The following is a 15878-nucleotide window of genomic DNA, read 5'->3' as shown; positions in this document are numbered from 1 at the left end:
TCAATATATCACACGTAACGTTAGACGGCGGTCAGCAGCACCGCGTATTTTAGCCACCTAAAAAAAGACAAAAATAGTAAAATAAAGGTCAGTTAAAATGTATACTATATTATGAATATGTGTACCGTTTTAGCTAGCTTTCTGACATACTGTTGGTTGTTTACCTCAGTGGTCCCCAACCACCGGGCCATGGCCCGGTACCGGTCCGTGGATCGATTGGTATCGGGCCGCACAAGAAATATATATATTTTTTTTTCTTTTTTTAATTAAATCAACATAAAAAACACAAGATACACTTACAAGTAGTGCACCAACCCAAAACAACTCTCTCCCCCCTTTTGTTCTGGGCATTGAACATGAAGACTCTTCCTTCACTGTTCCGAGTGGCCATGAGAGTCTTGGCAGTGCCTGCCTCCAGTGCTCCAGTGGAGCGAGTTTTCAGCCATGGTGGCATCATACTACGCCCCCATCGTGCACAAATGACTGACAGACTCTTGGCTAATTTGGTCTTTTGCAAATGCAATGCAGCATAGGGCCCTGACATATAAAAAGTACAACTTTTTTGTTATGTTCACGTATATGTCATGTTTTTTCAATGTTAACACTTTTGTACAAATAAGTACATTTGCACTTTATTTTTCAATGTGTTTGTTCTGTAAAGGAATGAGTTAATGTTTAAAATGACTGGTTAATAGTGCTATTATAAAGTGCAATGTCAGCACAATTTTCTTTCCTGCAATTTAAAATGCACTTGTTTTAATAAATAAATACAGCGTTTGAAAAGCATACACAATCTGTGTTAATATATTAGTCTGTGGTTAAAAGGACTTGAAAGGACTCGAAACTCAAAATGCAGGACTTAGGACTTGACTTGAGACTTTCCAGTCTTGACTTTGGACTTGACTCGGGGCTTGCCTGTCTTGACTCGGGACTTGACTCGGACTTGAGGGCAAAGACTTGAGACTTACTTGTGACTTGCAAAACAATGACTTGGTCCCACCTCTGGTTGTTAGTTTCCTTTAATGCCAAACAAACACATACCAATCGTTGGTTAGAAGGCGATCGCCGAATTCGTCCTCGCTTTCTCCCGTGTCGCTGGCTGTCGTGTCGTTTTCGTCGGTTTCGCTTGCATACGGTTCAAGCCGATATGGCTCAATAGCTTCAGTTTCTTCTTCAATTTGGTTTTCGCTACCTGCCTCCACACTACAACCATCCGTTTCAATACATGCGTAATCTGTTGAATCGCTTAAGCCGCTGAAATCCGAGTCTGAATCCGAGCTAATGTCGCTATAGCTTGCTGTTCTATCCGCCATGTTTGTTTGTGTTGGCATCACTATGTGACGTCACAGGAAAATGTACGGGTGTATATAACGATGGTTAAAATCAGGCACTTTGAAGCTTTTTTTAGGGATATTGCGTGATGGGTAACATTTTGAAAAAAACTTCGAAAAATATAATAAGCCACTGGGAACTGATTTTTAATGGTTTTAACAATTCTGAAATTGTGATAATGTTCCCCTTTAAAAGCATCCACAGTCTGTGGTGCCCTCGGGTGGTCAGGGAGAGCGTTCCACAGACTGGGAGCGGCGGAGCAGAAAGCATGTATATTCAACTGAATAGACTGCAACTTAACGTTCGAACAAGGAGAACGTTGTTGTTTTTTTGCAAATATTAGCTCATTTGGAATTTGATGCGTGCAACATGTTACAAAAAAGCTGGCACAAGTGGCAAAAAAGACTGAGAAAGTTCAGGAATGCTAATCAAACACTTATTTGGAACATGCCACAGGTGTGCAGGCTAATTGGGAACAGGTGGGTGCCATGATTGGGTATAAAAGCAGCTTCCATGAAATGCTCAGTCATTCACAAACAAGGATGGGGCGAGGGTCACCACTTTGTCAACAAATGCGTGAGCAAATTGGGAACTGGGAACTGATCCCTGGCAATGAATCCCAAATGGGCAATGTTATGCCCATTTGATTGTAGACTCTTACTGACACCTTGTGGCGATATGAAAATACTACGCGTCATTAGTTTGGGCACTTCCGGGTTGGCGACGTTTGTTCAGTTCATGAGACAATTGAGAAGTAGACAAGTTGTGTTAGCTCTTACAAGCCTTGGAAAAGATAAGTCTGTAAGTAAACTGTTTAACTTGTTTATGTAACTCAATATTAAGGTGGAAAGTGGTTAGGTTTGATACTAAGATGTTTATTGAAAAACGATTTTTGTGCACTGTTTCAATGGATGTTTTGAGGACTTAAAATGGCTGCCAGTCGTATATTTCCACCATCGAAATAGTTTCAACACTCAGAAGTATTTGTTTGATGATAGTACTGTATATTTGTGTGAAGATAATATTTACATATTGTGTATTACATTTCAGTATGTTAATTGAATCACATAGCTTATACATTTGTCATTGTGTGTATTTCAGTTAAAAAAGAATAAAAAATAACAGTCCAGTGAAAGACAAAAGTAAAGATAGGAAAAGACAAAGCAAGATCAACAACAATAAAGAGCCTAAATGGATTAATCTGCTTTGGAACTTTATTAGACGTCTTGGATTGTTTGTTAGCTGTCTCCCTTTGTGTGTAGTTAGTATGTTCCAATAGCAGCAGAAGTGCACTTTTTGGAGAGCTGTATTATTTTCAGTTTTGTGCCCAAGCGACTGATTTTATTTAACACTATATTATTATTTATACACCTATAGTGATCACAGAGACATGTTGTTTTTGTGTTACTGTATATATTTGTTTTTCTGAAAAATCCCACTTAATATACTTTGGGTAACGACAGTCAATATTTATTTATTGTATTTTTTTAGGGGGGGGGGGGGGGGGGGTAACAGTCAATATGTATTTATTTATTTTATTTCAGTTTTTTCTTATAAAATAAAAGTGAGCTTTTGTTAAACCAAATACTGTGTTTTTTTCCATATACAACAACCTATCTGGATTCGATAAGAGAATCGATAAGGAATCGGTTCGATAAGAGGATTCGATAATGGGCTCGAACTCGATAATTTCTTATCAAACATCATCCCTAGTTAAATGTCAAAAGGTCATGCAGAATTCATGTGCACAATCCCCCTTAAACAGTGCAATGACACCACACTATCTTAATCATTCTAATTGCTTTGAACAAGGAACATTTAGACACTCGGTGTAATTTGATCGGCGGTGTCAAGCTGCACTGGACGCCCCTCCCCCGCACCCCCCTTTCATTTCCAACCTCTCATCAGGACTCCAAGTGTGCACGGGGAATGCTCAGGCAAGCATGTCTTAATTACTCATTGACCCTTTGACCCCTTAGCCTCATTGATACGGCCCGTATGGCCAGACGCAGCCGTGTGGGGTTGCAGCTTACCGCGGCTTTGTGAGCTCTTACGGGACCATTTGAGTCGCTGAAATCCAAACTGCGGCGCATGCGAGCGTGTTGTATTTGTTTACAGGGCTTCACCTTTTGAGTGGCTCCGAACTGCCGGGGCCAGAGGTGGGTAGTAACGCGCTACATTTACCCCGTTACATCTACTTGAGTAACTTTTGGGATAAATTGTACTTCTAAGAGTAGTTTTAATGCAACATACTTTTACTTTTACTTGAGTATATTTATAGAGAAGAAACGCTACTTTAACTCTGCTCCATTTATCTACATTCAGCTCGCTACTGATTTTTATCCATCTGTTAATGCACGCTTTGTTTGTTTTGGTTTGTCAGACAGACCTTCAAAGTAGGATCTATCACATGCCTGCGTTTCACCAATCAAATACAGTCACTGACTATGGTCTGATTCCAATCAATGCAAGTCATCACAATCAGGTAATACACCAACTTATATTCTTGTCTTCATGAAAGAAAGGAATCTATATGTTAAACATGCATGTATATTCATTAAAACACCCTTTAACATGTGAACAAAAACGGCAAAATAAATATAAATTATATACTGTATATATAAATGTATGTATATATATATATATATATATATATATTTTTTTTTTATATATATATATATATATATATATATGTATGTATATATATATATATATATATATATATATATATATATTGATATGATATGTGTGTATGTATATGAGGTACAAACCCCGTTTCCATATGAGTTGGGAAATTGTGTTAGATGTAAATATAAACGGAATACAATGATTTGCAAATCCTTTTCAACCCATATTCAGTTGAATATGCTACAAAGACAACATATTTGATGTTCAAACTCATAAACTTTTTTTTTTTTTGCAAATAATAATTAACTTAGAATTTCATGGCTGCAACACGTGCCAAAGTAGTTGGGAAAGGGCATGTTCACCACTGTGTTACATGGCCTTTCCTTTTAACAACACTCGTTTGGGAACTGAGGAGACACATTTTTGAAGCTTCTCAGGTGGAATTCTTTCCCATTCTTGCTTGATGTACAGCTTAAGTTGTTCAACAGTCCGGGGGTCTCCGTTGTGCTATTTTAGGCTTCATAATGCGCCACACGTTTTCAATGGGAGACAGGTCTGGACTACAGGCAGGCCAGTCTAGTACCCGCACTCTTTTACTATGAAGCCACGTTGATGTAACACGTGGCTTGGCATTGTCTTGCTGAAATAAGCAGGGGCGTCCATGGTAACGTTGCTTGGATGGCAACATATGTTGCTCCAAAACCTGTATGTACCTTTCAGCATTAATGGCGCCTTCACAGATGTGTAAGTTACCCATGTCTTGGGCACTAATACACCCCCATACCATCACACATGCTGGCTTTTACACTTTGCGCCTATAACAATCCGGATGGTTCTTTTCCTCTTTGGTCCGGAGGACACGACGTCCACAGTTTCCAAAAACAATTTGAAATGTGGACTCGTCAGACCACAGAACACTTTTCCACTTTGTATCAGTCCATCTTAGATGAGCTCAGGCCCAGCGAAGCCGACGGCGTTTCTGGGTGTTGTTGATAAACGGTTTTCGCCTTGCATAGGAGAGTTTTAACTTGCACTTACAGATGTAGCGACCAACTGTAGTTACTGACAGTGGGTTTCTGAAGTGTTCCTGAGCCCATGTGGTGATATCCTTTACACACTGATGTCGCTTGTTGATGCAGTACAGCCTGAGGGATGGAAGGTCACGGGCTTAGCTGCTTACGTGCAGTGATTTCTCCAGATTCTCTGAACCCTTTGATGATATTACGGACCGTAGATGGTGAAATCCCTAAATTCCTTGCAATAGCTGGTTGAGAAAGGTTTTTCTTAAACTGTTCAACAATTTGCTCACGCATTTGTGGACAAAGTGGTGACCCTCGCCCCATTCTTGTTTGTGAATGACCGAGCATTTCATGGAATCTACTTTTATACCCAATCATGGCACACACCTGTTCCCAATTAGCCTGTTCACCTGTGGGATGTTCCAAATAAGTGTTTGATGAGCATTCCTCAACTTTATCAGTATTTATTGCCACCTTTCCCAACTTCTTTGTCACGTGTTGCTGCCATCAAATTCTAAAGTTAATGATTATTTGCAAAAAAAAAAAAAAATGTTTATGAGTTTGAACATCAAATATGTTGTCTTTGTAGCATATTCAACTGAATATGGGTTGAAAAGGATTTGCAAATCATTGTATTCCGTTTATATTTACATCTAACACAATTTCCCAACTCATATGGAAACGGGGTTTGTTGATCACCTCGACTTGGTCATTTATTAAGTAATTGATTAACGTTGAAAAACTTATTGGGGTGTTACCATTTAGTGGTCAATTGTACGGAATATGTACTGTACTGTGCAATCTACTAATACAAGTTTCAATCAATCAATCAATTAATGCCTACTGAGCCTATGGTGCTGTTAAGTTATTGTGGCTCAATATGCCTTAACTTTTTTTATTTTAATGTATTATTATTTAATATATGTTATTGTTTTAGTTGCTTAAGAGATATTCTTGGCTCTGAATTTGCTCATTGCTATTTTTTTGTTTTTGTGCATTATTTGTTGCCGTCATCATTAAACGAACAGGTTACTCATCAGTTACTCAGTACTTGAGTAGTTTTTTCACAACATACTTTTTACTTTTACTCAAGTAAATATTTGGGTGACTACTCCTTACTTTTACTTGAGTAATAAATCTCTAAAGTAACAGTACTCCTACTTGAGTACAATTTCTGGCGGCGAGAGTGCGACACGACGATGCGGAGGCCCAGGGCCGGCCCGTGGCATAGGCCGTATAGGCAAATGCTAAGGGCGCCGTCCATCAGGGGGCGCCACGCCAGTGCCACAAATGTTGGAGAAAAAAAAAAAAAAAAAAGTTGGTACTATTATTTCTAAATACAAAAAATAATCCCACGTTAATTAAAATGCAAAGTAAAGCCTATTTAATAGAAATATTATTTGTTACAACATTACGCCCCCCCTCCTCCCCCCGCACGGTGCGCCCCCTCCCTTCCCGTATCATGACTCTTTTTGGACATCACCACATCAAAAAATCAACACAAGATGTCAAAACGGCCAAAACTGTTAAGTGCCCAGGGAAGAAAAAAGAGAAAAGAAGAGGAGAAACGAGAAAAGACAGAGGTAGCTGGTAGGTAACGTTAGCCTACATGAAATTATTTGTCTGTTACAGAATGTGATAGTAGCTGGCTTTTTAGCATTAAGCTAATGTTACATGATTCGGCAATTGCTAATCAATAAATAGCTAGTTTTGTTTTAACGTCGGGTTAATATTGTTGGAGGGGGCTAAATTGTTATGGAAAATAATAATGTAACGTTAGGTAATTACAGTACTCCTACCTTACATTCCTCAGGGACATTTGTATTAGATCTTTTAAGCAGGTGTTTTTTGTTTACATTGTTTTTGCCTTCTGGTTAGCTAATGTTTGCCCTGCAGGTAATAGTCACTTTTCCACCCCTTTATATATTAGGTATAGTTGTAAGTAAAAAAAAAAAAGGTCAAAGACAAAGCTATTCAGTTTCTTGTGAGTATATACACTTCACTGCCGATGTGGGGGGGGCGCCACCTAAAATCTAGCCTAGGGCGCCAGATTGGTGAGGGCCGGGCCTGCGGAGGCCCCACCAGTGCAGCTGGAGGATATCTGCTCGGCAAATGAAGTATATTTGTCTACATTTGCCGCAAGAAGGATGCGTTTTAATAGCCGTGCTAGTCTAACGCTGTTATGAAGTGGCTGAATTACCCGGCACACTTGTCTCAAGTGCTAATGAACAAAGAATTAAAGCCTCGGCGGCAAGTTTAATTGCGTGCAGATGCTGGTAATCCGTTTTGTCAAGGTGAAATCTTTAAGTACTTGTACTGTTTAGAATTTGGGTAAGTAAAGCAAAACAAGTGTCGAAATTGTGTGTGTTTAACAATTTAATTGCGAGGTCTAATTGGCACCGTTCTGTTGTCTAAACAAACAAAAAAAAAAAGTACAAGTCATCTCTTCGAAGAGCTTCCTTAATGAATTATTTACCAAGGAAAGTTGCAGAACCGTGACCCCTCTTGTCATACACATTATTTAGCTTGGCAGGAAATGTTATTGTGAGAACCCCCGCAGGTAACACTTGTAAGGTGATCATTATGAAGCTTCAAGATGGACCAACGCTGTTTTTTTTCCCCACTATCAGCAGGAGCCATCACTTTGAGGACGGCGTGTGGACACACAGGTGACAGCCCTTGTCACAACATTCACACGGCCACGGCACTTTCCCAATCATGACAATTAGAAAAGACAAAACTCATTATATTTCAACTAGAAACTGCTCCACTTGTAGACATGTGGACACTGAAACCTTGCATTTTTTTTTAATCTACCTGCAAGAGCTTTGACATTTGGTTGGGACGCAAACAAACATTAATTTTGGAGAATTTCCGCAGTTAAAAGGTGGCAATAGGTGTTTTATTTTTTATTTTTTAAGAGTATTATTATTTTGTCCTCTTTCCTCAAAAATCCGATCGGTTGAGCTCACAAGTTACATTGCAAAAAAGATACAAAAATACTAAAAACTATTGTGTTAGATGTAAATATAAACGGAATACAATGATTTGCAAATCCTTTTCAACCCATATTCAGTTGAATATGCTACAAAGACAACATATTTGATGTTCAAACTGATAAACTTTTTTTTTTTTTTGCTAATAATCATTAACTTTAGAATTTGATGCCAGCAACACGTGACAAAGAAGTTGGGAAAGGTGGCAATAAATACTGATAAAGTTGAGGAATGCTCATCAAACACTTATTTGGAACATCCCACAGGTGTGCAGGCTAATTGGGAACAGGTGGGTGCCATGATTGGGTATAAAAACAGCTTCCCACAGTCTTTCACAAGAAAGGATGGGGCGAGGTACACCCCTTTGTCCACAACTGCGTGAGCAAATAGTCAAACAGTTTAAGAACAACGTTTCTCAAAGTGCAATTGCAAGAAATTTAGAGATTTCAACATCTACGGTCCATAATATCATCAAAAGGTTCAGAGAATCTGGAGAAATCACTCCACGTAAGCGGCATGGCCGGAAACCAACATTGAATGACCGTGACCTTCCATCCCTCAGACGGCACTGTATCAAAAACCGACATCAATCTCTAAAGGATATCACCACATGGGCTCAGGAACACTTCAGAAAACCACTGTCACTAAATACAGTTGGTCGCTACATCTGTAAGTACAAGTTAAAGCTCTACTATGCAAAGCGAAAGCCATTTATCAACAACACCCAGAAACACCGCCGGCTTCTCTGGGCCCGAGATCATCGAAGATGGACTCATGCAAAGTGGAAAAGTGTTCTGTGATCTGACGAGTCCACATTTCAAATTGTTTTTGGAAATATTCGACATCGTGTCATCCGGATCAAAGGGGAAGCGAACCATCCAGACTGTTATCGACGCAAAGTTGAAAAGCCAGCATGTGTGATGGTATGGGGGTGCATTAGTGCCCAAGGCATGGGTAACTTACACATCTGTGAAGGCACCATTAATGCTGAAAGGTACATACAGGTTTTGGAACAACATATGCTGCCATCTAAGTGTCGTCATTTTCATGGACGCCCCTGCTTATTTCAGCAAGACAATGCCAAGCCACATTCAGCACGTGTTACAACACCGTGGCTTCGTAAAAAAAAGAGTGCGGGTACTTTCCTGGCCCGCCTGCAGTCCAGACCTGTCTCCCATTGAAAATGTGTGGCGCATTATGAAGCGTAAAATACGACAGCGGAGACCCCGGACTGTTGAACGACTGAAGCTCTACATAAAACAAGAATGGGAAAGAATTCCACTTTCAAAGCTTCAACAATTAGTTTCCTCAGTTCCCAATCGTTTATTGAGTGTTGTTAAAAGGAAAGGCCATGTAACACAGTGGTGAACATGCCCTTTCCCAACTACTTTGTCACGTGTTGCAGCCATGAAATTCTACATTAATTATTATTTGCAAAAAAAAATAAAGTTTATGAGTTTGAACATCAAATATGTTGTCTTTGTAGTGCATTCTGTAACGACTGGGTCGCATCGTGATGCGGGTGTGGTTCTCCCTAGGATGCAGACGGCTTCGGACACAGCTTGCAGGTAGGAATATGATTTATTTAACATATAAATCATACGGTGAATAACAAAAATACATGCACGTAGCACAAAAGGCAAAACAAAAGGAATAGTGTGGGAGCTAGCAAACCAAAATAGCTAGCGTGAGAACTAATAGCTAAGAAACAGGAAATAATCGTCGTCATCAGTTGTGTAAGAACAAACTAGGACGCCAGACCGAGTGAGGCCAGGGCAAAGACTAAATAGCCCTCTGATTAGCGCCCGGGCAACAGGTGCGCGTCCCGGACACTAACCAGAGGCAGGTGTATACAATCTGCCGTCATGGCAACAGAAACAAACGAAACTCAAGGTGCTGAAAACACATGTGACTCAAACATAAACAAACTATGATCCGGGCAGCGGATCGTAACACATTCAATTGAATATGGGTTGAAAATGATTTGCAAATCATTGTATTCCGTTTATATTTACATCTAACACAATTTCCCAACTCATATGGAAACGGGGTTTGTACAATTTGATTGATAATTGGTTTTGAAATCATAAGTCAAGCGCATATTTAAGTACAGTATTTATCTTTATATATAAAAAAACATTTTTGGGAATACATGATAATATAATATTTTGGTTTTGATATTATTGAATTTTATAATATATGCAATTGCATGCAGTACATGATTTTTAACAAACATATTTAGTAGGAAAAGATTAAGCATTTTATTAACGCATATTATTTCCAGGCTTTCGCGGGCCACGTAAAATAACGTGGCGTGCCAAATTCGGCCCCCGGCCCTTGACTTTGACACCTGTGTCTTAATCCATCTCTTCCCTTCAAGACAAAGTTTTGTGTTTCTTTAGTTTATAATGTGATGTTTTATTTATTCATACTTAATGCTTACTCTGTTGACATTAAGAGCGTAATGAAGTTTAATGTGTTTTCCGCGAGAGTTAAATGAACAATCCATTTTTGGTTTCATATTATGCAGTATTTAAAGTTTCAGCTCATTTAAAAACAGACGCCCTCCGTAACCCGCCCCCCAGGCCGTCTTTTACCCCCCACCAGCATGCAGTCACGCTCGTCTCGCCACAGGCTCTGCTTGATCTATTTTGTTCCTCACTTAAAATTGAAGTCGTCAAGGATATTTATTTATTTGCTCTCGCCTTCATTTTAGCTCAAATTTATAGAAAAGGAGGAATCATTTGTAGTGCCTAATACATGTAATTTATTTTTGTTTGTCAAGTGAAAATATGAAGCAACGGTTGGAAAATATACTGGACTGTACCAGAAAATTACAATGTTGTGATAAAGTTCTTTATTTTCTGTAATGCAATTAAAAAAAACAAAAATGTCATACATTCTGGATTCATTACACATCAACTGAAATATTGCAAGCCTTTTATTATTTTAATATTGCTGATTATGGCATACATCCATCCATCCATCCATCCATCCATCCATCCATCTTCTTCCGCTTATCCGAGGTCGGGTCGCGGGGGCAGCAGCCTAAGCAGGGAAGCCCAGACTTCCCTCTCCCCAGCCACTTCGTCCAGCTCTTCCTGTGGGACCCCGAGGCGTTCCCAGGCCAGCCGGGAGACATAGTCTTCCCAACGTGTCCTGGGTCTTCCCCACGGCCTCCTACCGGTCGGACGTGTTCTAAACACCTCCCTAGGGAGGCGTTCGGGTGGCATCCTGACCAGATGCCCGAACCACCTCATCTGGCTCCTCTCCATGTGGAGGAGCAGCGGCTCTACTTTGAGCTCCCCCCGGATGACAGAGCTTCTCACCCTATCTCTAAGGGAGAGCCCCGCCACCCGGCGGAGGAAACTCATTTCGGCCGCTTGTACCCGTGATCTTGTCCTTTCGGTCATAACCCAGAGCTCATGACCATAGGTGAGGATGGGAACGTAGATCGACCGGTAAATTGAGAGCTTTGCCTTCCGGCTCAGCTCCTTCTTCACCACAACGGATCGATACAGCGTCCGCATTACTGAAGACGCCGCACCGATCCGCCTGTCGATCTCACGATCCACTCTTCCCTCACTCGTGAACAAGACTCCGAGGTACTTGAACTCCTCCACTTGGGGCAAGATCTCCTCCCCAACCCGGAGATGGCACTCCACCCTTTTCCGGGCGAGAACCATGGACTCGGACTTGGAGGTGCTGATTCTCATCCCAGTGGCTTCACACTCGGCTGCGAACCGATCCAGTGAGAGCTGAAGATCCTGGCCAGATGAAGCCATCAGGACCACATCATCTGCAAAAAGCAGAGACCTAATCCTGCAGCCACCAAACCGGATCCCCTCAACGCCTTGACTGCGCCTAGAAATTATGTCCATAAAAGTTCAGAACAGAATGGGTGACAAAGGGCAGCCTTGGCGGAGTCCAACCCTCACTGGAAACGTGTCCGACTTACTACCGGCAATGCGGACCAAGCTCTGGCACTGATCATACAGGGAGCGGACTGCCACAATCAGACAGTCCGATACCCCGTACTCTCTGAGCACCCCCACATGGCATACAGCTTAAGAAAACTCAAAAGTCCTATCTCAAAAAATTTGAATATTTCCTCAGACCAAGTAAAAAAGAAAGATTTATAACAGCAAAACAAAATCAAACATTTGAAAATGGCAATTAAAGCACTCAGTACTTGGTTGGGAATCCTTTTACACGGATTACTGCATCAATGCGGCGTGGCATGGAGGCAATCAGCCTGTGGCATTGCTGAGGTGTTATGGATGCTTCAATAGCGGCCTTTAGCTCATTTGCATTATTGGCTCTGGTGTCTTTCAGCTTCTTCTTCACAATACCCCACAAATTCTCTATGGGGTTCAAGTCAGGGGAGTTGGCAGGCCAATCGAGGACAATAATGCCATGGTCAGTACACCAGTTACTGGTGGATTTAGCACTGTGGGCAGGTGCCAGATCATGCTGGAAAATGAAATCATCATCTCCATAGAGCTTTTCAACAGATGGAAGCATGTAGTGCTCTAAAATCTCTAGAAGCGTCTGACTTGGGTTATGGAAAAGAAGCACTGGACAGTTGCAGAGTGGTCCAGAGTCCTGTTTTCAGACGGAAGCAAGTTTTGTATTTCATTTGGATGTCAAGGCGCTAGAGTCTGGAGGAAGGCTGGAGAGGAGCAAAATCCAAGTTGCTTGAAATCCAGTGTGAAGTTCCCACAGTCAGCAATGGTTTGGGGAGCCATGTCAGCTGCTGGTGTTGGTCCACTGTGTTTCATCAAGTCCAGAGTCAATGCAGCTGTGTACCAAGAGATTTTAGAGCACTACATGCTTCCATCTGTTGAAAAGCTCTATGGAGATGATGATTTCATTTTCCAGCATGATCCAGCAGTGCTAAAACCACCAGTAACTGGTGTACTGACCATGGCATTACTGTCCTCCATTGGCCTGCCAACTCCCCTGACCATACTTGCCAACCCTCCCGAATTTTCCGGGAGACTCCCGAAAACCTCCCGGGACAAATATTCCCGAAAATCTCCCGATTTTCAGCCGGAGCTGGAGGCCACGCCCCCTCCAGCTTCATGCGGACCTGAGTCCCTGACGGGAGGACAACAGGGTGACAAGAACTAAATCATCCAGACGAGAGATACATTTTATTATTATGTTTATCTTACCTAAAAATAAATATATTTATTCATTTAAAAAAAAAACTAAATACATTTTTACTATATTTTGCTAAAAACATAAAAATTAATTGTATTTTTGTTTGTATTTTTTCTGACTCCTTACAACATCCAGCCATAGAATTACACATTAAAATAAACATATCGGAAATAATTAATTTTAAATTATCATAATAATTCGTTTAAAATGACCATATTTAATTATTAAAATAATTGCTTGTTTATCAACAACTTTAGCATTTTATTCATTACATTTTGAAGCTCTCAGAAGCCAAGTTATGTTATATTCCTTAAGATTTATTTATGCAAGTTTGAAGTATCAATTTTATATATATATATATATATATATATATATATATATATATATATATATGTATATATATATATATATATATATATATATATGTATATATATATATATATATATATATATATATATATATATCTCTACATCCTGAAAATATGCAAACAAAACTGTGTTTAGATAATTGATACTTCAAACTTGCATATATATATGTATGTATGTGTATATATATATTATATATATATATATATACATATATATGTATGTATGTATGTGTATATATATATTATATATATATATATACATATATATGTATGTATATGTATGTGTGTATATATATTATATATATATATATATACATATTTATGTATGTATGTGTATATATATATATATATATATATACATATATATGTATGTATGTATGTATGTGTATATATATATATATATATACATATATATGTATGTATGTATGTGTATATATATATATATATATACATATATATATATATATATATATACATATATATGTATATATATGTATATATATATATATATATATATATATATGTATATGTATGTATGTATATATATATATATATATATATATATGTATGAAATACTTGACTTGGTGAATTCTAGCTGTCAATATACTCCTCCCCTCTAAACCACGCCCCCACCCTCAACCACGCCCCTGTCCCACCCCCGACAACTCCCCTCACCCCCCACCTCCCGAAATCGGAGGTCTCAAGGTTGGCAAGTATGCCCCTGACCTGAACCCCATAGAGAATTTGTGGGGTATTGTGAAGAAGAAGCTGAAAGACACCAGAGCCAATAATGCAAATGAGCTAAAGGCCGCTATTGAAGCATCCTGGGCATCCATAACACCTCAGCAATGCCACAGGCTGATTGCCTCCATGCCATTGGCGTTGTTAGGCCTATTTTAGGGGGGCTCAAGCCCCCTTAAAATATTCTTAAGCTCCCCTAAATAATTTGGTGTTATATATATATATATATATATATATATATATATATATATATATTTTTTTTTATTTATTTTTTTTTATTTATTTTTTTTTAGCAAATACATGCCGACATATTCATTATAAAGTGGCCCGAATATGAGTTTAAATAAATAATCATATAACCTGACATTATTCACTCAGTTTCCCCTCACTTCATAGCGTAAATCAGCAAAAATTATTCCCGGGCGCGGCACCGCTGCTGCCCACTGCTCCCCTCACCTCCCAGGGGGTGAACAAGGGGATGGGTCAAATGCAGAGGACAAATTTCCCCACACCTAGTGTGTGTGTGTGTGTGACAATCATTGGTACTTTAAGGTAGAGAGCCCCTTTATGGTATCCAATCCATTCCACTTGTTCATATAGAAAATGTCCACATCACTCAAAATCCAGTCCGCATTTTCTCTGCGACCTTGCCTGCGGTCCTTGGACTTGTTCATATAGAAAATGCCCACATCACTCTTGTAGAATCTATATAAAGTAATATACATTAGTCTAATGTTAAAACAATGAAAAAAACATTAAATATATTTGTTTTATTGTATTGTTACATTAATAGCTGTTGTATTGTTATAGGATGGCTTGTTAAACATTTAATAGGATTTTCAGAGGGAGGAAAAACCAAGACATTTAATATAAAATTATTCACTCAGTTTCCCCTCACTTCATAGCGTAAGGTAGAGCGCCCCTTTAGTGCGTCGGTATCCAATCCATTCCACTTGTTCATATAGAAAATGCCCACATCACTCAAATTCCAGTCCGCATTTTCTCTGCGACCTTGCTTGCGGTCCTGCTGGTGTACGAAGCACATTATCTTCCTTTACAATGAGTGAAGCTGCACGAAACCTTGTGTGTACAATTGTAAATAATTTAGTTTTTAAGTTTTGTGTTTCTTGTAGAATCTATATAAAGTAATGTACATTAGCCTATTGATAAAATAATGAAAAAACATCATTAAATATATATTTTTTATTGTATTGTTACATTAATAGCTGTTGTATTATTATAGGATGGCTTGTTAAACATTTAATAGGATTTTCAGAGGGAGGAAAAACCAAGACATTTAATATAAAATGTCAAATTAATAAATACATTAAAAGAAAAAGAAAAAAAATGGTTAAAAGCCATCGTCCCGGGGAGCATTTCATTTCGTCCCGTGCATTTTTTAAATAATAATAATAACAATGAATAATTTTTAAGTCTTTGTTAGCCGTTTGTGAAGTTTTGTGCTCGTGCGCTACATTCGCTCGCGTCCTGTGCATCTCTTGGGGGCTAAGCCCCCCCTGTCCTTAAAAGCTAGTGACGCCCCTGCTCCATGTCACGCCGCTTTGATGCAGTAATCCGTGCAAAAGGATTCCCAGATTCACTGAGTGCATTAATTGACATTTTCAAAT

The 15878-nt window shown here is 39.2% G+C and overlaps 1 protein-coding gene across 3 annotated transcripts in view; it reads left to right on the top strand.

Moving 5' to 3' along the window:
• Window positions 1–3588: 3588 nt before the first annotated feature.
• The window catches only part of skor1b (SKI family transcriptional corepressor 1b), a 227583-nt gene continuing 215293 nt past the window's right edge, over window positions 3589–15878 (top strand). For all 3 annotated transcript variants that reach the window (XM_072913985.1, XM_072913984.1, XM_061969497.2), the window contains exon 1: window positions 3589–3817. In XM_072913985.1, the coding sequence (XP_072770086.1) occupies window positions 3686–3817 (132 nt within the window). In that variant the 5' untranslated portion in view covers window positions 3589–3685. The remainder of the gene's footprint in view (window positions 3818–15878) is intronic.

Source organism: Nerophis lumbriciformis, linkage group LG10, assembly GCF_033978685.3.
Source record: "Nerophis lumbriciformis linkage group LG10, RoL_Nlum_v2.1, whole genome shotgun sequence".
NCBI lineage: Eukaryota > Metazoa > Chordata > Actinopteri > Syngnathiformes > Syngnathidae > Nerophis > Nerophis lumbriciformis.
The sequence above is the reverse complement of the archived record's forward strand: the minus strand, read 5'-3'. Positions and strand labels throughout refer to the sequence as shown.